Below are 23,904 nucleotides of genomic sequence, written 5' to 3' on the forward strand. Positions count from 1 at the left end.
ATCCGGAACCACGAGAATTGTGCTTACTCCTCGCTTTCTTATTATTCTTAATACCTTTGGTATGAGAGGCAGCGGAGGGAACACATAAACTGACTGGTACACCCACGGTGTCACCAGAGCGTCCACAGCTATCGCTTGAGGGTCTCTTGACCTGGCGCAATACCTCTCTAGTTTTTTGTTTAGGCGGGACGCCATCATGTCCACCTGTGGACGACCCCACTGAGGTACAATCATTTGGAAGACTTCTGGATGAAGTCCCCACTCTCCCGGGTGGAGGTCGTGTCTGCTGAGGAAGTCTGCTTCCCAGTTGTCCACTCCCGGAATGAACACTGCTGACAGTGCTAGTACATGATTCTCCGCCCATCGGAGAATTCTTGTGGCTTCTGTCATTGCCATCCTGCTTCTTGTGCCGCCCTGCCGATTCACATGGGCGACTGCCGTGATGTTGTCTGACTGGATCAGCACCGGCTGGTGTAGGAGCAGGGATTTTGCTTGACTTAGGGCATTGTAGATGGCCCTTAGTTCCAGAATATTTATGTGAAGGGAAGTCTCCTGACTTGTCCATAGTCTTTGGAAGTTTCTTCCCTTTGTGACTGCCCCCCAGCCTCGCAGGCTGGCATCCGTGGTCACCAGGACCCAGTCCTGAGTGCCGAATCTGCGACCCTCCAGAAGATGAGCACTCTGCAGCCACCACAGAAGAGACACCCTGGTTCTTGCAGACAGGGTTATCAAGCGATGCATCTGAAGATGCGATCCGGACCACTTGTCCAACAGGTCCCACTGAAAGATTCTGGCATGGAACCTGCCGAATGGAATTGCTTCGTAAGAAGCTACCATCTTTCCCAAGACCCGCGTGCAGTGATGCACCGATACCTGTTTGGTTTCAGGAGGTCTCTGACTAGAGAAGACAACTCCCTGGCTTTCTCCTCCGGGAGAAACACTTTTTTCTGGACTGTGTCCAGAATCATCCCCAGGAACAGTAGACGTGTCGTCGGGACCAGCTGTGACTTTGAGATATTCAGAATCCAGCCGTGCTGGTTCAGCACTTCCTGAGATAGTGCTACTCCCACCAACAACTGTTCTTTGGACCGTGCCTTTATTAGGAGATCGTCCAAGTATGGGATAATTAAAGCTCCCTTTCTTCGAAGGAGTATCATCATTTCCGCCATAACCTTGCTAAATACCCTTGGTGCCGTGGAGAGTCCAAACGGCAGCGTCTGGAATTGGTAATGGCAATCCTGTACCACAAATCTGAGGTACTCCTGGTGAGGATGGTAAATGGGGACATGCAGGTAAGCATCCTTGATGTCCAGGGAAACCATGTAATCCCCCTCGTCCAGGCTTGCAATAACCGCCCTGAGCGATTCCATCTTGAACTTGAATTTTTTTATGTACATGTTCAAGGATTTCAAATTTAAAATAGGTCTCACCGAACCGTCCGGCTTCGGTACCACAAATAGTGTGGAATAGTAACCCCGGCCTTGTTGAAGTAGGGGTACCTTGATTATCACCTGCTGGGAATACAGCTTGTGAATTGCCGCTAGCACCGCCTCCCTGTCTGAGGGAGCAATCGGCAAGGCAGATTTTAGGAACCGGTGGGGTGGAGCCGCCTCGAATTCCAGCATGTATCCCTGAGATACTACTTGAAGGATCCAGGGATCCACCTGTGAGCGAGCCCACTGATCGCTGAAATTTCTGAGGCGGGCCCCCACCGTACCTGGCTCCACCTGTGGAGCCCCACCGTCATGCGGCGAACTTGGAAGAGGAAGCGGGGGAGGACTTTTGTTCCTGGGAACCTGCTGTCTGTTGCAGCCTTTTTCCCCTACCTCTGCCTCTAGACAGAAAAGACCCTCCTTTTCCATGCTTGCTTTTCTGGGTCCGAAAGGACTGAACCTGATAAAATGGCGCCTTCTTAGGCTGTGAGGGAACATGGAATAAAAATGCTGACTTCCCAGACGTTGCTGTGGAAACTAGGTCGGAGAGACCATCCCCAAATAATTCCTCCCCTTTATAAGGCAAAACTTCCATGTGCCTCTTGGAATCTGCATCTCCCGTCCACTGACGAGTCCATAAGCATCTCCTAGCAGAGATAGACAATGCACTTACTTTAGATGCCAGCCGGCAAATTTCCCTCTGTGCATCTCTCATATATAAGACTGAATCTTTTATATGGTCAATCGTTAGCAGAATAGTGTCTCTGTCTAGTGTGTCAATATTTTCTGACAGTTTTTCTGACCATGCAGCGGCAGCACTGCACATCCAAGCTGACGCAATAGCTGGTCTAAGTATAATGCCTGAGTGTGTGTATACAGACTTCAGGATTGCCTCCTGCTTTCTATCAGCAGGCTCCTTAAGGGCGGCCGTATCCTGAGAGGGTAGTGCCACCTTTTTTGACAAACGTGTGAGCGCTTTATCCACCCTAGGTGGTGTTTCCCAACGTGACCTATCCTCTGGCGGGAAAGGGAACGCCATTAGTACCTTCTTAGGAATTACAAATTTTTTATCAGGGAAAAGCCACGCTTCTTCACACACTTCATTTAGTTCATCTGATGGGGGAAAAACTACGGGTAGTTTTTTCTCCCCAAACATAATACCCTTTTTTGTGGTACCTGGGTGTAAATCAGAAATGTTTAACACCTCTTTCATTGCCTCAATCATGCAGTGAATGGCCCTGACAGGCATTAGGTTTGACTCATCGTCGTCGACACTGTTATCAGTATCCGTGTCGACATCCGGGTCTGCAAACTGAGGTAGCGGGCGTTTTAGAGCCCCTGACGACCCCTGAGGCACCTGGACAGGCACGAGCTGAGATCCCGGCTGTCCCACATTTGGCATGTCGTCAAATTTCTTATGTAAAGAATCTATACGTGCACTCATTTCTTTCCATAAGTTCATCCACTCGGGTGTCTGCCCCGCAGGGGGCGACGTCCCTTCAAAATGCATCTGCTCCGCCTCCACCTCATTATCCTCATCAAACATGTCGACACAGCCGTACCGACACACCCCACACACACAGGGAATGCTCAACAGAGGACAGGACCCACAAAAAGCCCTTTGGGGGGACAGAGTGAGAGTATGCCAGCACACACCAGAGCGCTATATATATACAGGGACTAACTGAGTTATGTCCCTAATAGCTGCTTTTCATATAATATATGTATATATACTGCCAAATTTAATGCCCCCCCCTCGCTTTTCCCTCTTACTGTTACTGTATATTGCAGGGAAGAGCCAGGGAGCTTCCTTCCAGCCGAGCTGTGAGGGAAAAATGGCGCCAGTGTGCTGAGGAGATAGGCTCCGCCCCTTTTTCGCGGCCTATTCTCCCGCTTTTTATGGAATTCTGGCAGGGGTATTTACCTCATATATAGCCTCTGGGGCTATATATTGAGGTATTTTAGCCAGCCAAGGTGTTATTGCTGCCTCAGGGCGCCCCCCCCCCAGCGCCCTGCACCCTCAGTGACCGGAGTGTGAAGTGTGAGAGGAGCAATGGCGCACAGCTGCAGTGCTGTGCGCTACCTTGGTGAAGACAGAGTCTTCATGCCGCCGATTTTCCGGACCATCTTCTTGCTTCTGGCTCTGTAAGGGGGACGGCGGCGCGGCTCCGGGACCGAACACCAAGGACTAGGCCTGCGGTCGATCCCTCTGGAGCTAATGGTGTCCAGTAGCCTAAGAAGCCCAATCCGGCTGCAAGCAGGCGAGTTCGCTTCTTCTCCCCTTAGTCCCTCGCTGCAGTGAGCCTGTTGCCAGCAGGTCTCACTGAAAATAAAAAACCTAAGTATATTCTAAGAGCTCAGGAGAGCCCCTAGTGTGCATCCAACCTCGGCCGGGCACGAATTCTAACTGAGGCTTGGAGGAGGGTCATAGTGGGAGGAGCCAGTGCACACCAGGTAGTCTGAAATCTTTCTAGAGTGCCCAGCCTCCTTCGGAGCCCGCTATTCCCCATGGTCCTTACGGAGTTCCCAGCATCCACTAGGACGTCAGAGAAAATAAGAATTTACTCACCGGTAATTCTATTTCTCGTAGTCCGTAGTGGATGCTGGGACTCCGTAAGGACCATGGGGAATAGCGGCTCCGCAGGAGACTGGGCACAACTAAAAGAAAGCTTTAGTCTAACTGGTGTGCACTGGCTCCTCCCACTATGACCCTCCTCCAGACTTCAGTTAGGATACTGTGCCCGGAAGAGCTGACACAATAAGGAAGGATTTTGAATCCCGGGTAAGACTCATACCAGCCACACCAATCACACCGTATAACTCGTGATACAATACCCAGTTAACAGTATGACAACAACTGAGCCTCTCAACAGATGGCTCAACAATAACCCTTTAGTTAAACAATAACTATATACAAGTATTGCAGACAATCCGCACTTGGGATGGGCGCCCAGCATCCACTACGGACTACGAGAAATAGAATTACCGGTGAGTAAATTCTTATTTTCTCTGACGTCCTAAGTGGATGCTGGGACTCCGTAAGGACCATGGGGATTATACCCAAGCTCCCAAACGGGCGGGAGAGTGCGGATGACTCTGCAGCACCGAATGAGAGAACTCAAGGTCCTCCTCAGCCAGGGTGTCAAACTTGTAGAATTTAGCAAATGTGTTTGACCCCGACCAAGTAGCTGCTCGGCAAAGTTGTAAAGCCGAGACCCCTCGGGCAGCCGCCCAAGAAGAGCCCACCTTCCTCGTGGAATGGGCTTTCACTGATTTAGGATGCGGCAGTCCAGCCGCAGAATGTGCAAGCTGAATCGTACTACAGATCCAGCGAGCAATAGTCTGCTTTGAAGCAGGTGCACCCAACTTGTTGGGCGCATGCAGGATAAATAGCGAGTCAGTCTTTCTGACGCCAGCTGTCCTGGAAACATAAATTTTTAGGGCCCTGACTACGTCCAACAACTTGGAAGCCTCCAAGTCTTTAGTAGCCGCAGGCACCACAATAGGTTGGTTCAAATGAAAAGCTGATACCACCTTAGGGAGAAACTGGGGACGAGTCCTCAATTCTGCCCTATCCATATGAAAAATCAGATAAGGGCATTTACATGACAAAGCCGCCAATTCTGATACACGCCTGGCCGAAGCTAAGGCCAACAACATGACCACTTTCCACGTGAGATATTTCAATTCCACGGTTGTAAGTGGCTCAAACCAATGAGACTTTAGGAAATCCAACACCACGTTGAGATCCCAAGGTGCCACTGGAGGCACAAAAGGGGGCTGAATATGCAGCACTCCCTTAACAAAAGTCTGAACTTCAGGCAGTGAAGCCAGTTCTCTTTGAAAGAAAATCGATAGAGCCGAAATCTGGACTTTAATGGAACCCAATTTTAGACCCATAGTTACCCCTGACTGTAGGAAGTGCAGGAAACGGCCCAGCTGAAATTCTTCCGTTGGGGCCTTCCTGGCCTCACACCACGCAACATATTTTCGCCAAATGCGGTGATAATGGTTCGCGGTCACTTCTTTCCTAGCTTTAATCAGCGTAGGAATGACTTCCTACGGAATGCCCTTTTCCTTCAGGATCCGGCGTTCAACCGCCATGCCGTCAAACGCAGCCGCGGTAAGTCTTGGAACAGACAGGGCCCCTGCTGCAGCAGGTCCTGTCTGAGCGGCAGAGGCCATGGGTCCTCTGACATCATTTCTTGAAGTTCCGGGTACCAAGCTCTTCTTGGCCAATCCGGAACAATGAGTATAGTTCTTACTCCTCTTCTCCTTATTATCCTCAGTACCTTTGGTATGAGAGGAAGAGGAGGGAACACATAAACCGACCGGTACACCCACGGTGTCACTAGAGCGTCCACAGCTATCGCCTGAGGGTCTCTTGACCTGGCGCAATATATTTCTAGCTTTTTGTTTAGGCGGGACGCCATCATGTCCACCTGTGGCCTTTCCCAACGGTTTACAACCAGTTGGAAGACTTCCGGATGAAGTCCCCACTCTCCCGGGTGGAGGTCGTGCCTGCTGAGGAAGTCTGCTTCCCAGTTGTCCACTCCCGGAATGAACACTGCTGACAGTGCTAACACGTGATTTTCCGCCCATCGGAGAATCCTTGTGGCTTCTGCCATCGCCGTCCTGCTTCTTGTGCCGCCCTGTCGGTTTACATGGGCGACTGCCGTGATGTTGTCTGACTGAATCAGTACCGGCTGGTTTTGAAGCAGGGGTTTTGCCTGACTGAGGGCATTGAAAATGGCCCTCAGTTCCAGAATATTTATGTGTAGGGAAGTCTCCTGACTTGACCATAGCCCTTGGAAGTTTCTTCCCTGTGTGACTGCCCCCCAGCCTCGAAGGCCGGCATCCGTGGTCACCAGGACCCAGTCCTGTATGCCGAATCTGCGGCCCTCTTGAAGATGAGCACTTTGCAGCCACCACAGCAGAGACACCCTGGTCCTTGGAGACAGGGTTATCAGCCGATGCATCTGAAGATGCGATCCGGACCACTTGTCCAACAGGTCCCACTGAAAGGTTCTTGCATGGAACCTGCCGAATGGAATTGCTTCGTAGGAAGCTACCATCTTTCCCAGGATCCGCGTGCAGTGATGCACCGACACCTGTTTTGGTTTTAGGAGGCCTCTGACTAGAGATGACAGCTCCTTGGCCTTCTCCTCCGGGAGAAACACTTTTTTCTGTTCTGTGTCCAGAACCATCCCCAGGAACAGTAGACGTGTTGTAGGGACCAGCTGTGACTTTGGAATATTTAGAATCCAGCCGTGCTGTTGTAGCACCTCCCGAGATAGTGCTACCCCGACTAACAACTGCTCCCTGGACCTCGCCTTTATCAGGAGATCGTCCAAGTACGGGATAATTAAAACTCCCTTCTTTCGAAGGAGTATCATCATTTCGGCCATTACCTTGGTAAAGACCCTCGGAGCCGTGGATAGACCGAACGGCAACGTCTGGAATTGGTAATGACAATCCTGTACCACAAATCTGAGGTACTCCTGGTGAGGATGGTAAATGGGGACATGCAGGTAAGCATCCTTGATGTCCAGTGATACCATGTAATCCCCCTCGTCCAGGCTTGCAATAACCGCCCTGAGCGATTCCATCTTGAACTTGAATTTTTTTATATATGTGTTCAAGGATTTCAAATTTAAAATGGGTCTCACCGAACCGTCCGGTTTCGGTACCACAAACATTGTGGAATAGTAACCCCGTCCTTGTTGAAGTAGGGGCACCTTGACTATCACCTGCTGGGAATACAGCTTGTGAATTGCCTCTAGCACTGCCTCCCTGCCTGAGAGAGTTGTTGGCAAGGCAGATTTGAGGAAACGGCGGGGGGGAGACGTCTCGAATTCCAGCTTTTACCCCTGAGATACTTCTTGAAAGATCCAGGGATCCACCCGTGAGCGAGCCCACTGATTGCTGAAATTTTTGAGACGGGCCCCCACCGTACCTGGCTCCGCCTGTGGAGCCCCAGCGTCATGCGGTGGACTTAGAGGAAGCGGGGGAGGACTTTTAATCCTGGGAACTGGCTGTATGCTGCAGCTTTTCCCCTCTACCTCTGCCTCTGGGCAGAAAGGACGCGCCTTTAACCCGCTTGCCCTTATGGGGCCGAAAGGACTGTACCTGATAATACGGTGCGTTCTTTGGCTGTGAGGGAACATGGGGTAAAAATGCAGACTTCCCAGCTGTTGCTGTGGAAACTAGGTCCGAGAGACCATCCCCGAACAACTCCTCACCTTTATAAGGCAAAACTTCCATGTGCCTTTTAGAGTCTGCATCACCTGTCCACTGCAGAGTCCATAACCCTCTCCTGGCAGAAATGGACATTGCACTTATTTTAGATGCCAGCCGGCAAATATCCCTCTGTGCATCTCTCATATATAAGACTGCGTCTTTAATATGCTCTACGGTTAGCAATATAGTGTCCCTGTCTAGGGTATCAATATTTTCCGACAGGGAATCTGACCACGCAGCTGCAGCACTGCACATCCATGCTGAAGCAATAGCTGGTCTCAGTATAATACCTGTGTGTGTATATACAGACTTCAGGATAGCCTCCTGCTTTCTATCAGCAGGTTCCTTTAGGGCGGCCGTATCCGGAGACGGTAGTGCCACCTTCTTTGACAAGCGTGTGAGCGCTTTATCCACCCTAGGGGATGTTTCCCAACGTGACCTATCCTCTGGCGGGAAAGGGTAAGTCATTAGTAACCTTTTAGAAATTACTAGTTTCTTATCGGGGGAAGCCCACGCTTCTTCACACACTTCGTTTAACTCCTCAGATGGAGGAAAAACTACTGGTAGTTTTCTCTCTCCAAACATAATACACTTTTTTGTGGTACCTGGGGTAACATCAGAAATGTGAACACATTTTTCATAGCCTCAATCATGTAACGTGTGGCCCTATTGGAAGTTACATTAGTCTCATCGTCGTCGACACTGGAGTCAGTATCCGTGTCGACATCTGTGTCTGCCATCTGAGGTAGCGGGCGTTTTATATTCGGAATGTCGTCAAACCTTTTATGTAAGGAGTCGACACTGTCACGTAATTCCTTCCACATAACCATCCACTCAGGTGTCGGCCCCGCAGGGGGTGACATCACATTTATAGGCATCTGCTCCGCCTCCACATAAGCCTCCTCATCAAACATGTCGACACAGCCGTACCGACACACTGCACACACACAGGGAATGCTCTGACAGAGGACAGGACCCCACAAAGCCCTTTGGGGAGACAGAGAGAGAGTATGCCAGCACACACCAGAGCGCTATAATAATACAGGGATTAACTGAATAATTTCCCCTTATAGCTGCTATATAAGTTATACTGCGCCTAAATTTAGTGCCCCCCCTCTCTTTTTTACCCTTCTGTAGCTTGAAACTGCAGGGGAGAGCCAGGGAGCGATCCTTCCAGCGGAGCTGTGAGGGAAAAATGGCGCCAGTGTGCTGAGGGAGATAGCCCCGCCCCTTTTTCGGCTGACTTTTCTCCCGCTTTTTTAATGGATTCTGGCAGGGGTATTTATCACATATATAGCCTCTGGGACTATATATTGTGATTTTTAGCCAGCCAAGGTATTTATATTGCTGCTCAGGGCGCCCCCCCCCCAGCGCCCTGCACCCATCAGTGACCGGAGTGTGAGGTGTGCATGAGGAGCAATGGCGCACAGCTGCAGTGCTGTGCGCTACCTTGTTGAAGACCGAAGTCTTCTGCCGCCGATTTCCAGGACCATCTTCATGCTTCTGGCTCTGTGAGGGGAACGGCGGCGCGGCTCCGGGACCGAACGATCGAGGTCGGGTCCTGTGTTCAATCCCTCTGGAGCTAATGGTGTCCAGTAGCCTAAGAAGCCCAAACTATCTCCAGTCAGGTAGGTTCGCTTCTTCTCCCCTTAATCCCTCGTCGCAGTGAGTCTGTTGCCAGCAGATCTCACTGAAAATAAAAAACCTAAAATATACTTTCTTTCTAGGAGCTCAGGAGAGCCCCTAGTGTGCATCCAGCTCAGCCGGGCACAAGATTCTAACTGAAGTCTGGAGGAGGGTCATAGTGGGAGGAGCCAGTGCACACCAGTTAGACTAAAGCTTTCTTTTAGTTGTGCCTAGTCTCCTGCGGAGCCGCTATTCCCCATGGTCCTTACGGAGTCCCAGCATCCACTTAGGACGTCAGAGAAAAGGTATTAAGCGCCACCCCACGCACCAAGCCTTAACGGTAAGTATGAATATCATTAGTGACTTTAGTGAGGGACGCTTATTTGGAATGAGTGAAAACAAGGTCAAGGGGGTATATTTACTAAACTGCGGGAATGGTTGCTATGGACAACATCTCCTTTTCTATAAACCTGCACTTTAGTAAATATACCTCTTGGAGAGTTTATTATTATTTTTAATAAAGAGCAATCAGCTGTAATAAATATAACTACGCAAATTTGTAATAACTATTTGAAAAAAAAATGTTAAATGAAGAAAAAAAAAAAAAAAAAAAGGAGCTAGGTTGTCCAAAGATGGTCTCCATTTCTAGAAACTGCTGTATCTAAGAACAACTTACCAAATCAAACCTGAAACAAGTATTTTCTTTGTAAATTACTGACCTGATATTCAGCCAAGACAACATGGGAGTTGTACCTCCACCAATTATCCAGACAGTAAAGAAGACTATCAGGAGTGTAGTGGAAAACATCATCTCATGAGCATATGTAGCAGTATCACGAATAGAAAGTGCAAATGCCATAGCTCCCCGAAGACCTGTTAAAGAGAAACAGATCTTTTAAAGGAAGGAAAGTCAAATGAACAAACAGCTTTAATAAATAGCATTAACATGACTAAATTGCTGATTGAATTTAGGAAAAACAAGCACAAGACTTTGGGAGACCTGAAGCAAAAACAAGGCGGCAGTATTGGGAAATGTTCTGTTTTCAATTCCCTGTGACTCCTTCCTCGGTTGACATATACTGTCAGCAAAAAAGATTGGGGCTTATAAAGACAATCCTAGCAACCCACTAATAAAACTAAGTCATAGCCATTGTCATAGCTGCTTGCCTTTGTTTTCTCACATGTTCTTTATATTTTGGTATCATTTAGCTACAGAGATTCAAATCAGTATCAAAAAGGAAATTAAATAGAGCACACATTGCTAGGCATAGAACAGTTTCAATTTAATTATGAATTATAAGCCAAGCAAACGTCTGAAAAACAAGGTTGGCAAATAAAGCTGTAAAAAGGTAGGTACCGCGGAAAGTTTCTATTGATCAATACCAATTTAGACTAGTAGAGTCCAGATTTCTATAAAACTTTTTTTTTATAAATAGGTAGAGTTTAGTTAGAAGTGGGGAGTTCATTTGTTAAAGTGGCCTAGTTACCAGAAAAAAAGGTTAGGCACCTCCAATGGGTGGTTAGGGTTAGGCACTAAGGAGGGAGATTAGGGTTGGGCAACGGAAAGGGAGGATGCCCTCACTCACCCATGTCGGCCTTTTGAGCATTATCTTAGCGTCTGTAATATGACCGCCAGGATCCCATAGACTGGAATATCATACTGATTACCTACTACAGGCTTGGAAGCTGTCAGCCTGCCCTATGGGAGTTATTAAAGTTTGTTAGCAAACCAATAATGCACACTAATGGGCAAAACCATGCTGCACTGCAGATGGGACAGAAGTAACATGTGCAGAGAGATTTAGATTTGGTTGTGTTATATTGTTTCTGTGCAGGGTAAATACTGGCTGCTTTATTTTTACACTGCAATTTAGATTTCAGTTTGAACACACCCCACCCAAATCTAATCTCTCTACACGTGTTATATCTGCCCCACCTGCAGTGGAACATGGTTTTGCCCATTAGTGTGCTTTTTTGGTTTGCTAACAAGCCTGAATAAGGCCCTATATTCGCGGCAAAACAGATTGCTTACATACTTTCATTTTTTTTATGCACCCTTCCAATTTTAGAAGTCTTGGGCATAAGACTACAAGGAGCAGAAGCTTTGCTTAACTTACTACATCAAATTCCTCAAACTAAAAAAAAGTCTTATTTTAGAAGATTGTTTATCCTTATAACCTACCTGAAAACATCATCATGTGCTGAAAGTTCCAGCCAATCTTGTGTCTTCGGCCCAAATTCAGAAAAAACGAAAGTGGATATACATGAGCTGCTCTACCTACAAACACAGCTATCTGAGCAACAGAAGTCAAGGACAACGTGTTGTCAATGTTCTCAATACTTAGAAAATAAGTTGATTAAAATTTTTGACATTTGCTACAATATTAAACAACATTTTATATTTTGTTTTGTCATACAGGTTTGCATTGATATCATTCTTAAATACAGGTTGAGTATCCCATATTTAGAATAATTATAAAAAGCTACAAATATAAAAAAAATGTAAAAAACAAAAAAAAACACAAATTCCCCATGATCACTTTTTTGATTATTTTCAAGCAACTAGTGCACCTAATAAATAGGTCCTTAAACAGGTTTGTCAGTTTTAGTTCTTTTTAAATCGCAAATATGTAAACTTTTTCCAGTTTAGGAAAATTAATATATATATATTTTTTTGTTTGCTCGCATACAATCCAGACATGCTTTCTTTTTAAATGCCATTCAATCACCTTCACTGACAAGTAACAAATGTTTGTAGTTTAAAGTGGCTGGCTATACAGACAGAAGACAAGAATATAAAGACCTACATAAAGCGGCAGATAAGAGATTCCATACCTGTAATTTACAAATACAGATGTTGAAAATAAAAGGTATATTTTTAAAACTCATTTAACTGTATATGGATTTTAAAATTTTCAGAAAAGCATTATGCGTTATTTACTTTAGCTTAAGAATGAATCATTACACATTTTTCCAGTGGTGGTTAAACAATGTCCAGTAGATATTAATTTCAGGTAAGGACAAGTTTAATTTAAAATTGCTTAGCTACAAAAAGTAGCGTAGAGCTGGTGTGGGGGAGGGGGGGCGGGGGAATCCGCGGGTACTGATGTGTTCTCAGAGCTTCCCTGCAGCACTAAGCAGTTTATAATTTACAGGATCAACAGTTGTGAATACAGCAAATATCATTCACATGGACCCAATGTGAAAAACCACTGTTCGAAAGCATGTATAGGCATTTCCTTGGTCTTTTTTATTCTTAAAATCAACTCCCGAGTGTCCGAGAGCATTTACTAAGTTTTGCTCATTAACGTTAAATGGGCTCTGAATGCATTAATTTACTACCCTTGTACATATATTAATAAAAACCCACTCACTTGTGTCATGGCTATGAAGGTAACAGTACTAGATCTAAAGTTCAACTCAAAAAAGCTACTTGGTAGCTTGGTTTTGTGATCAGCCAAAACAAAGGATACAAAAGCTCCGATAATAAAGATGGGACTGAACACATGTTTCTGGAAGGTGAATAATGCTAGGCCCATGTATGAAAATATGAAGTTTTCAGCCAGAAAGTGCAGGACCTCAAACAGCTGCAATAAGAGAAAGAAAAGTTCAATGAGGTATGTGCGACAACTGATCTCATAAATACAGATCCAGAATACCTTTACTGTCTGTATACAGATATAAAAGTACAGTGCTGATTGTAACTGCACGCATTCACTTTTTGCAGATTCCACTAACCTGAAGAAACCAGCCCTGGTGCAAACTGGCCTAGGGCTGGTGGAATCTGATTCCACTAGCCATGGCTGGTCAACCCTAGTGCAGGTAATGGAAAAGCTGGACTAACGTATTGCTGCGCCCGCCCGCAATTTTTTCAATACTAGCCTAGTCACATGTATATGATTAGAGGGGACCCTATCCTTTTGTTTTTAGCAGCAGGTTTCCAGCAAGATAGTAGAAACACACTGGAATACCAGCGAGCATCACTTGTTATCCTGCTACACGTTACTGAACAATCGAAGCGCTAACCTCAAACTGACAACACATTACATTCGGAAAGTTACTGGGTGTGCATCATTTACTGGGACATCCGATACCGGCGTGCTGCTATGTACTGAAATTACTCGCCAGCTTGAGGTAATGTTCATGGCACAGGGTAAGCCTGTTTAACCTTTTGCCTGTTTTAGAGTCTCCAGCACAATAAAGGTCTGTTACAGGCACTGAGGGGACCATCGTTAATCCAGGGAACAATCTATAGTCAATAAGCAGAACTTTTGTTTTTTACTTCAAGTTCAGAAGGAAATCCTTGAATCGTTGTTGTAAATCACCAATGCTATTTTCAGTGGTGCACAGCATACATATTATAGGGGGAATTTAATCAGCAACTGTAATTTACAGCTGGGTAATTGATTCCCCAGGGCTATCCAATTAGCCCTAAAGGCAGCCTGAGGCTGGCACTCATTGTGGATTATTTTCCACCTGCCAGAGGCAGGCTGAAACAAAATCCCCAATAAAATGCCCCATATCCAAGACTATGAACACACAGGTTCAGGGACTTATCCTGGATCCTGTGTGTTTTCGCACGAAAACGGGTAATTTTCAAGGAGAAACCCCCCCCCCCCCCAAAAAAAAACGGCCTGTCACTTGAAAAAAACACTGGGAAAAATCGTGGTAAAAGACCTCCTCAAAAGATAACTGAATATCCCCCTTAAGGTGTGTACACAAGGTGCGATTTTTCTTTCAATTCTGACTATATAGTCAAAATCGTAAGAAAATATAGTGCATATCGCACAATGTGTATAGTCCTTGCAATGCCGATGCGCAGTCCCGCGGTATTGGCATCGGAAGGAAAAACAGACTGTGCAGGCAGCCCAAAAAGGACTATATCGGTGGGGACGGGTTCCGGCCACATCGAATAGTCAATGTCGGGCTGTACAGCACATCGCACAGTGTGTACACGCCTTTAGAAACAATTACATAGACATTGTGACAACGATTGAAATGGGATTTCAAAACAAAATGGCTCACTCTAATATATTCTGTAAGCAAAATAATACAATCTATTTTTAGTAAATATCTTTTCGGATAAGTGTGTGTGAATGACAGATAATTCATTATGAACTTAAAAGAACTGTTCTCTAAGGCTTATATCCATTTTATTTCACAGTAAAGGTGAGCATGGGAGAAAATCTTACCTGTTTAGTTCTGTCTCTTGACTCGGGTGATAAATTATTATATGTATAATGAGCTTGCGTGATACCACAGAACAAGACTGCAACTACACCTGCAAGCAGAAGAGACAGTGACGCAAGCATTAGCACAGCACAAGTCAGTCATACAGGACTTCCCCCATGACGTTACCAATAAAAGGAATTCCCTACAAAGCTACATCAGACTCTCCTACAACCTTTGAACCTGTAAACGGTCTCTGACACTAATCTCTTTATTAGAGCTTATCCTACTTAAGAATAAAACTACCCACACTAATGCCCTTTCCAGCTGTCCCAGCATTTGGTCTACAGAGCACTGTGGCACAATAATCTACTACTACTATTGCTGCTGCTACATAATATTATTAATACTAATAATACGTATTAACAACAACAACCATGCTCCTGGTTGAGAAATTCATGCCATCATATGAAAGTCTGACAAATCTAGATAAACTCCTATTGTATGTTTAATAAAAGTAAACCTGAAGTACATCAGAAAAATATTTGATAGACTGTAGAGAGGGGTGAGCTACACGGTATTAGAACAGCTCTGGATACCCCTAAAATTAAGTAAACGCTGAACTGTGCATGCTCAGCAGCTACACTCTATGCTGCAGCAAACTTTTTTTTTTTTAATTATTTGCCCGTTTACATTACATTGGGCAGGATGAACTAAGCTTAGAAAAGTGATAATTTCACTGTGATAAAGTACCAGCCAATCAGCTCCTAACTGCCATGTCACAGGCTGTGTTTGAAAAAGGACAGTTACTGTAGGAGGCATTTGGCTGGTACTTTATCACAGTGACATTATCACTTTTCAAGGCTTAGTACATCCCTCCCAGAGTCTCACACTGGGTGATTTCATTATTTTTCCACCTACTGGTTGCTTAAGGAAATACATCACATTGTGCGTTTTTCACAGCATAATATTGTAATTCCTTTCACTACAAGATATTTGGGACCAAACTGTATTTGGATAGGCTCGTAATACACAGGTCAGATGAATAAAATGTACGTAGAGCATGTATACTGTGCTGTGTAACCTAAAAAGACTATGGGGTCTATTTACTAAGTCTTGGATGGAGATTGGGGAAGATTTACTAAAAAGTGATAAAGTGGCGAAGTGAGCAAATATTCTTCATATATCCTGACTAACGCAGTCGTTGTGGTACTGAGTGGGCTTATTTGTAGGGGAACTGGTTCCTGGTTGACAGGAGTCTTGTGGTGGAACCGCGGTGTGGTGTATTCCCCTGTATCTCCAGTGACTGGGTCTCTCCTCAGTGCGGCCTGGTGTCCTCGCTCCCGGCTCCCTCTGCTGCATTACGGCTCCTTACTTACCTGCAAGCCCCTCTCCTTTTGCCTGGCTGGCTTTTATGGGGTGAGGTGGAGTAATCTTGCTGTATGGTTGTGTTTCGGCTCCCGTTCATTTGCTGTGGCGTCTGCGGCGTGCTGCTCGTGAACTGCTGCCATTTTGTTGATGTGGACTCCTCTGGCTGCTGTACGGATCCTCCTGCTGCTTCCCGTACTTTGTGAGAAGTGACTAGAATCATCTTGCCGCTTATATCTGAGCTACAGCGGTGGAATCCCAGTGCTGTCTCCCGTTTCAGCAGTCCTCTGGTGTTTCTCTCCTGTGTACACTTGTGCATAGACTGCATGATATCTCCTGCTCTGCTGGTGGGCACTGGCGGTGTGCTAGCTGCCACCATCTTGCCATCTGGTCCTTATTTCGGCTGGTGTTCTCATCTCCTGTTTCGATACCTGCATGTTTTCAACAAGGTCAGCTCTCTGCAATATGTAATTCAAGCCATTGATGCTTCCACACAGAGGCTTGTCACTAAGCTGGAAGACATGTTGGATGTATCTCCCAGTTCTCTGGCTGCTGTTCATGGGTTCCCTATGACAGAATTCCTCTCCACTGTATCCTGTTCAGTGGCAGCGGACACTATTGAACTAGACTTCGCCACAATTTCTGGAGGCTCTGACTTTAGTGGAGGCTCTGAAGATCCGATTAACACCTCTGTTGGTTGGATCACGGTCCACTGATTTGCCTTTCAAGCGCTTCGTCTATGCTTTTGTGTGCCCTCGGATGGATGGAAGAGTCCAGGATTCCTTATCTCAGCCGCTCATGCCCTCATATGCAGGTTCTTGGAAATATGGGACTGGTTTTGTAACTATATCGGAGGTTGAGACTTGGCCTAATTAATACGTTGCAACTTGTCACCTTATACTAATGTTCGGTCACCCTATATGCTTTGGTTATAGTTTTATTATTATTTTTATTATTTTTATCCTGATTTATTGTTCATTTCTGTCTGTGCCGTATGTACAATATCTGATGTTAAATACGCAAGAACTACAATATTCTTAAATAGCGGGAGAGCTGGGCTTCACTTAGCTCAGGTCGTTATTACATATTGCCCTCCGTCAGTTATCCTTGTGCCTTAATATCCATTTGGTGGGGGGGTTTGGCTAGTTAGTGTAGTTTAGGGAGGGATGGTGTTTTAGGGATCCAAGTATACCTAAGTTGGGGGTAGGCTATACAGGGTGGGGGGTTACTGGGCAAGTAGTTTAATGGGGGGGGGGGGGGGGGGGCTTTTGGGGATCCAGGTATACCTCCTAGGTTGGGGTTAGGTTATACAGGGTGGGGGGTTCTGCGGTGGTTCGTTTCGATTTCGTTATATATTGCAGGGTTTTATGTTTTGTCTCTCTATGTATGGCAGATGTCTTAGGATTTTAATTATTTTTCATTTTATTCTGTATAATAATTATGAAAGTGTTTTATTCATGGTCTGCAGTGCCAATACTTCTGTATTTTTCTATGTCTCATGTGTCTTTTACTTTATCCTTGATGCGTGAGCTCACATGGCACCTGTGGGTTCTTACTGCTTATTGTTCTAATATGAGATGTATTGTATAGCCTGACCTATTAGATGTGTACTGTTACTCTATTCTGTGTCATTTGTCTGACAAAACTTCTGATTGTATACTGCATACTTTCTTATATTTGCCATTATTGTTTGTTATTATAAAAAATATATATATATATATATATATATATATATATATATATATATATATTTATTTTATTTCTCTCTTATATTGGGATGTTCATTCAAAACTTTCAATAAAAAAGACAATTTAAAAAAAAAAAAAAAAAGTGGCGAAGTGAGCCAGTGGAGAAGTTGCCCATGGCAACCAATCAGCATTGACATAACATTTAGCATTTTCAAGAAGTGAAATAGTGACCAGAGTGTGGGCTAGGAGGCTTTTGCTTTCACTGCTGTATGCGGGCAGTAAAGCTCCATTTTATTTATTTCAATTTGGAAAGGCGTGTGCTGACCCTGATACCAGTGAGATAAATTACCCAGATTGTTACAAAACACACACAATGATTAAAATCATGCAGCTAGCTATAGTATCGTAAGGAAACCTGATCAACGGATTGTTATTCAATGTTGAGCTTACACTTTGTGAAAGAAAATGTGATACATAGGTGTTACACTTCTGCATAAAGCGATAGTTATAGCACATACACAATTTTAGGAGGTAACTCAAGTATTACAGCTCCCGGTTAAGAGAGACTGACCATGTGATAAATAATTTAGGGGGATATGTTATAAGCGGTGATAAACGTGGAGAAGTGAGCCAGTGGAGAAGTTGCCCACGGCAACCAAACAGCATTGATGTAACATTTATAATTTGTATACTTTAAAAATATACAGAGCAGCTGATTGGTTGGCGTGGGCAACTTCTCCTCTGGCTCACTTCTTAGCTTTTATCACTGCTTAGTACATGTCCCCCTTAATCCGGTATAAAAACATTCACGGTTATGGATGGAAGCCTCTCACATTAATGCCTGCCACATAGTTTCAATTTAAGGCCTTATTCTAAGGTGGAAATATCTACAGTAGTATATAGTAGTCTACTTTTTCCATCTGCAGTAACAGCTGTGGCAAAGCCACAGCCAATACTGCAGCTTTACACTAATGCAGTGGCTGATGGCCATCCTACTAAAATGCCTACAATCCATGGTACAAACCCATCTATGGTGGTCATTCGGAGTTGTTCGCTCGTTGCCGATTTTCGCTATGCTGCGATTTGCTGCAAAATGCGCATGCGCAAGGCACGCAGGGCGCATGCGCTTAGTTATTTAACTAAAAACTTAGTAGATTTGCTGTGGATCCTGCGGCGCTTTTCAGTCGCGCTGCTGATCGGTGAATGATTGACAGGAAAGGGGCGTTTCTGGGTGGTAACTGAGCGTTTTCCGGGAGTGTGCTAAAAAACGCAGTCGTGTCAGGGAAAAACGCGGGGGTGGCTGGAGAAACGGGGGAGTGGCTGGCCGAACGCAGGGCGTGTTTGTGAGGTCAAACCAGGAACTAAACGGACTGAGCTGATCGCAATCTGTGAGTAGGTCTGGAGCTACTCAGAAACTGCAAAGAATTATTTATTAGCAGTTCTGCTCTTTCGTTCGCACTTCTGCTAGGCTAAGATACAATCCCAGAGCGCGGCGGCCTACCGTGTTCAATGCTGCTAAAAGCAGCTAGCGAGCAACTCGGAATGAGGGCCTATGTGCACACAAAAACAGACCATCAAGTGGACATCGGTACCACCATCAGACAACCGAGCCACCCTATGGTTGCTCAGAATGTTCCCTGGAACAAGGTCGCAGGTGCCAGTGGAACTGCGTCCTTTGCTGCCGTTACCCACCCTGCAGGAACGACTATAGAAACTGCATGGATCTCCATGCAACTCAGATATGTGTTGCCGACGGTAAAGGCGCATGCACACAAATACATTGGGTGCCTTTTACTAGAGTCCACTTCTGAAACAGTTACTTTAGCTTTCTTTTTTAAGTTAGAATTGTGATATTTGTGACACAGGAGCCAGGGAGTCCAATAACCATATTTAAGTTTACACAACATACAAGTGGCAGCAAGTGTTTCTGAAACTTTTTCCAGATGTCAGTCTTGGAGAATCGGTGGAATAATATGAATCTTACAATCGCACTCATTCCATATGCATATACATATGCACTGTTAGGGAGGACTAGTGAGAAGCATGATGCTAAGGAGAAAGAATACATGCTGGAAACTGATATACGTACACATACCTGTAAAGCTGCATGCTTCAGCCAGGAGGAAAGTGCTCCAAGACAGGAGAAAGAACAAGGCAGTCTCCAACAAAGGGAAGCAGTGCAGCTTGGTAAACTTGGTTACGTTACCGGACAGTTAAGGAAAAATCACCTATCATTTGGTTTTAAAATGAACAGATTTCAACATAAAAATAAAAAGCGACTGTATAAAGCAAACAAAGACTCTAAATCTAAAGGTTTTTAGTCATTTCCAAAGACAGATTTTATTTGTAGCTAGAAGGTTCAGAAGACTGCACAGGCGTTCGCAATGATGTGCAAATGTGATTAATTGGGTGCTGCCTACAATATTTTCTTGGCACTTACTACAGTGAACCTGAAAGTAGCTGGATTTCACTGAAGACAGTGCATTCTAGGCTCTGTAATCAACACAGGACTTAGTACCTCCTAGGGCAGGTCATTGGAATTAAAAGGGGGGCAAATGCATTCATTCCCCAGTGAAGGGTCACAGTGTAATGTGCTCTGAGACACACAGGCCTAAACCTCATATCTACTTGCAGATTGTCACCATTACATTTATCTCATCCAGTAAATGGAAGAGACTACTTAAATCCAACATATTAAATGAATAGGTGAATACGTAGCTAAAGTATAAAACCATATAAAAGACAGGGTTTAGTCACAAGGAATAAAAAAGTGTGGGGGAAGATGCATACCAACTTCAGAAACATTTACATTAGCTCTGGTGTGTGATTCAGTTGATATGAGTAAAACATACAGCTATAGTATGTGTCCTGTTATATACACAGATATGTACAGAATATAGATGTCCAAGTCACCCGGATGCTCAATTAGGGACATATTTATGAAACATTGTATTTCTGCCTTCAGAAAAATCATCTCTTATTGCCGCTATTTATGATGATTAGAGATGTTATATTGGTGGAATTTACCAAGAGACTCTTGCCGGGACAGTTCATATGATAGATTGCTAGAGTAGAGTAAACCAGTTTAGTGACAGCTTCCTGTACATATGTGTACTTAAAAGCATGAAAAAAAGGGGGAAGGGAGGAGCATCAGCCAAACAGAAGAGGGGTCAGAAGAGCTTTCTGGAGTTGGTTAAGTTACAACATATCACTGTCACCATCAGTGGCAGAACTAGAGAGTGGTGGGCCCAGGTGTAACAATATGATTTGCCCCCCCTCAACTCCAAATAGGGATAGCACGCGCCGAAGGCAAATGCCCAAAAAATGGTGCGTAGTCTCACTGAAAAAAGGGTGTGGTCACACAATAGTACCCACAATTAAAATTACACCACACAGTAGTACAACGCAACCTTATTCACATTACAACGAACAGTAGTACTCTAAAATACCCCACTAAAGTGAGCATACATATAGGGTGTCACTATATATAGATATTGACGCTGCTGGCATGTTAAAATTAAATTTGTATACATGTATTTATACCCTTCATGGAGGAGAGTTAAAGCAAGTGTGTGCCCCCACAAAGGGGAATTATTGCAGGCTGGCCAGCTGGGATTGTGGCGGCATGCAGCAAAAGACTACCATGCGGCCACAGAGAGAGGGACTCAATCTGTGCTTTGCACTTTAGTAAATGTGGGGAAGCGAGGCAGCGCATGCAGTTGGCGGGAATCGAACCAATTGAGGTTCTTAGGAGCCTGATGTTGAGCGTGGAGCTGCTCTGGTCAGGCCGTCTTACAGAAAGAACGGCTTGCTGAGCTTACAGTCAGGAGAGTCCGTAGCACTTGCCAGTGAATCTAACCCCCCTCTTTTGAGGAGCTTACAGTGACGAAAAGCACAGTATAGCAAAAGATTCAGGATATATCTCCCAATGTCAGTGGGCGGCATGCAACAAGTCAGTTTAACTCATTGTAATGCCTCTGGCTGCAGGCTACTTCATTGGGACAGGTGCCCTGCATCGTCTGCACCGCCGCTAGTACCGCCACTGGTCCCCACAGAGAAAGCAGCCATTTCCGCATGTTGTAAGGCTAGAATTAATTTGCTAAATAGGTCACTTCATCTCTTGTAGGAATAGATGGATAGGCACAAGCGTCAGGTACTGCCTTCCTAGACAAATTTAACAGCTGAGGAACCAACATAAAGGATATAATAGCTGTTGAGACACCTGTACATACACCCATTGCAAATGAACCACTGAATATCCCAACGAAAACTCCAACAGACTTGAAAAAGGCAGCAGCATCGAACGTGTGAGTGTTCTCTCCTGTAGGTTGATAAGCGACTATAGACCTAGGAAGGAAAGTACAGCATTACAAGGGAGATAAAACGGAGTAGCTAGTGCCCTGTGGCCTTTGTTGCGCAATAATCTGCAATTCATTACTGTTTCACCATGCTAGCAAGGGGCTCTCTCTGTGAGCAGCACTGAAAGTGTTATAGCAGCTGCAGAGAATGTGTAATATAGCAATCACATTTCCCTTATACCAAATGGCTCTTCACCTGTAGCCCCCAGTTCCTTTCTGTATGTTATAGGTTGTAATACTTATTTAAAAACTCTGCTGATAGGTTATTGATAACATGTACTGTCACGACGCTACCGACCAATTCCACAAATACGCCAATATGAGAATTGCCACATGTGACGTGGGGGTCACATTTGAACCATGGGATTAATCAAACAGCTTAGCTGCCACCAGCAAGAGGAAATTAGCATCTAAATGCAAGGTAGCCTTCGCTTCTACCTATCACACACACACACACACACTGCAATACTTAGAAAAGTAGGTAGACGTGGGCCGCAGGATCAGAACTAAAAAATAAGATTTTACTCACCGGTAAATCTATTTCTCGTAGTCCGTAGTGGATGCTGGGGAATCCATAAGGACCATGGGGAATAGACGGCTCCGCAGGAGACTGGGCACATCTAAAGAAAGATTTAGGACTATCTGGTGTGCACTGGCTCCTCCCCCTATGACCCTCCTCCAAGCCTCAGTTAGGAACTGTGCCCGGAAGAGCTGACACAATAAGGAAGGATTTTGAATCCCGGGTAAGACTCATACCAGCCACACCAATCACACCATATAACACGTGATAGGGACCCCGGTTAACAGTATGATAACAATTGGAGCCTCTGAAGAGATGGCTCACAACAAAACCCGATTTTTGTAACAATAACTATGTACAAGTATTGCAGACAATCCGCACTTGGGACGGGCGCCCAGCATCCACTACGGACTACGAGAAATAGATTTACCGGTGAGTAAAATCTTATTTTCTCTGACGTCCTAGTGGATGCTGGGGACTCTGTAAGGACCATGGGGATTATACCAAAGCTCCCAAACGGGCGGGAGAGTGCGGATGACTCTGCAGCACCGAATGAGAGAATTCCAGGTCCTCCTCAGCCAGGGTATCAAATTTGTAGAATTTTGCAAACGTGTTTGCCCCCGACCAAGTAGCTGCTCGGCAAAGTTGTAAAGCAGAGACCCCTCGGGCAGCCGCCCAAGATGAGCCCACCTTCCGTGTGGAATGGGCTTTTACAGATTTAGGCTGCGGTAAGCCTACCGCAGAATGCGCCAGCTGAATAGTGCTACAAATCCAGCGCGCAATAGACTGCTTAGAAGCAGGAGCACCCAGCTTGGTGGGTGCATACAGGATAAACAGCGAGTCAGTCTTTCTGACTCCAGCCGTCCTGGAAATATAAATTTTTAGGGCCCTGACTACGTCCAGCAACTTGGAATCCTCCAAGTCCCTAGTAGCCGCAGGCACCACAATAGGTTGGTTCAAGTGAAAAGCTGAGACCACCTTTGGGAGAAACTGAGGACGAGTCCTCAATTCTGCCCTATCCATATGGAAAATCAGATAAGGGCTTTTACAAGACAAAGCCGCCAATTCTGAAACCCGCCTGGCCGACGCCAAGGCCAACAGCATGACCACTTTCCACGCGAGATATTTTAAAACCACAGTCTTAAGTGGTTCGAACCAATGTGATTTCAGGAATGCCAAAACCACATTGAGATCTCAAGGTGCCACTGGGGGCACAAAAGGAGGCTGAATATGCAGAACTCCTTTGACAAAAGTCTGAACTTCGGGCAGTGAAGCCAGTTCTTTTTGGAAGAAAATCGACAGAGCCGAAATCTGGACCTTTATGGACCCCAATTTGAGGCCCAACGTCACCCCTGCTTGCAGGAAGTGCAGGAATCGACCCAGTTGAAATTCCTCCGTCGGGGCCTTCATGGCCTCACACCAAGCAACATATTTTCACCAAATGCGGTGATAATGTTTTGCGGTGACATCCTTCCTGGCTTTGATCAGGGTAGGGATGACTT

The 23,904-nt window shown here is 45.3% G+C and overlaps 1 protein-coding gene across 3 annotated transcripts in view; it reads right to left on the reverse strand.

Annotated features, from left to right (window-relative positions):
• The window catches only part of SLC9A7 (solute carrier family 9 member A7), a 291,022-nt gene that overhangs the window by 63,881 nt on the left and 203,237 nt on the right, over window positions 1-23,904 (reverse strand). For all 3 annotated transcript variants that reach the window (XM_063953067.1, XM_063953066.1, XM_063953068.1), the window contains exons 7-12: window positions 21,730-21,871; window positions 19,620-19,725; window positions 14,492-14,580; window positions 12,773-12,886; window positions 11,482-11,593; window positions 10,019-10,172 (exon numbers count right to left, since the gene is read on the reverse strand). In XM_063953067.1, coding sequence (XP_063809137.1) covers window positions 10,019-10,172; window positions 11,482-11,593; window positions 12,773-12,886; window positions 14,492-14,580; window positions 19,620-19,725; window positions 21,730-21,871 — 717 coding nt within the window. The remainder of the gene's footprint in view (window positions 1-10,018; window positions 10,173-11,481; window positions 11,594-12,772; window positions 12,887-14,491; window positions 14,581-19,619; window positions 19,726-21,729; window positions 21,872-23,904) is intronic.

The sequence above is a fragment of the Pseudophryne corroboree genome, chromosome 2 (assembly GCF_028390025.1).
Source record: "Pseudophryne corroboree isolate aPseCor3 chromosome 2, aPseCor3.hap2, whole genome shotgun sequence".
In the NCBI taxonomy this organism is placed as follows: Eukaryota; Metazoa; Chordata; class Amphibia; order Anura; family Myobatrachidae; genus Pseudophryne; species Pseudophryne corroboree.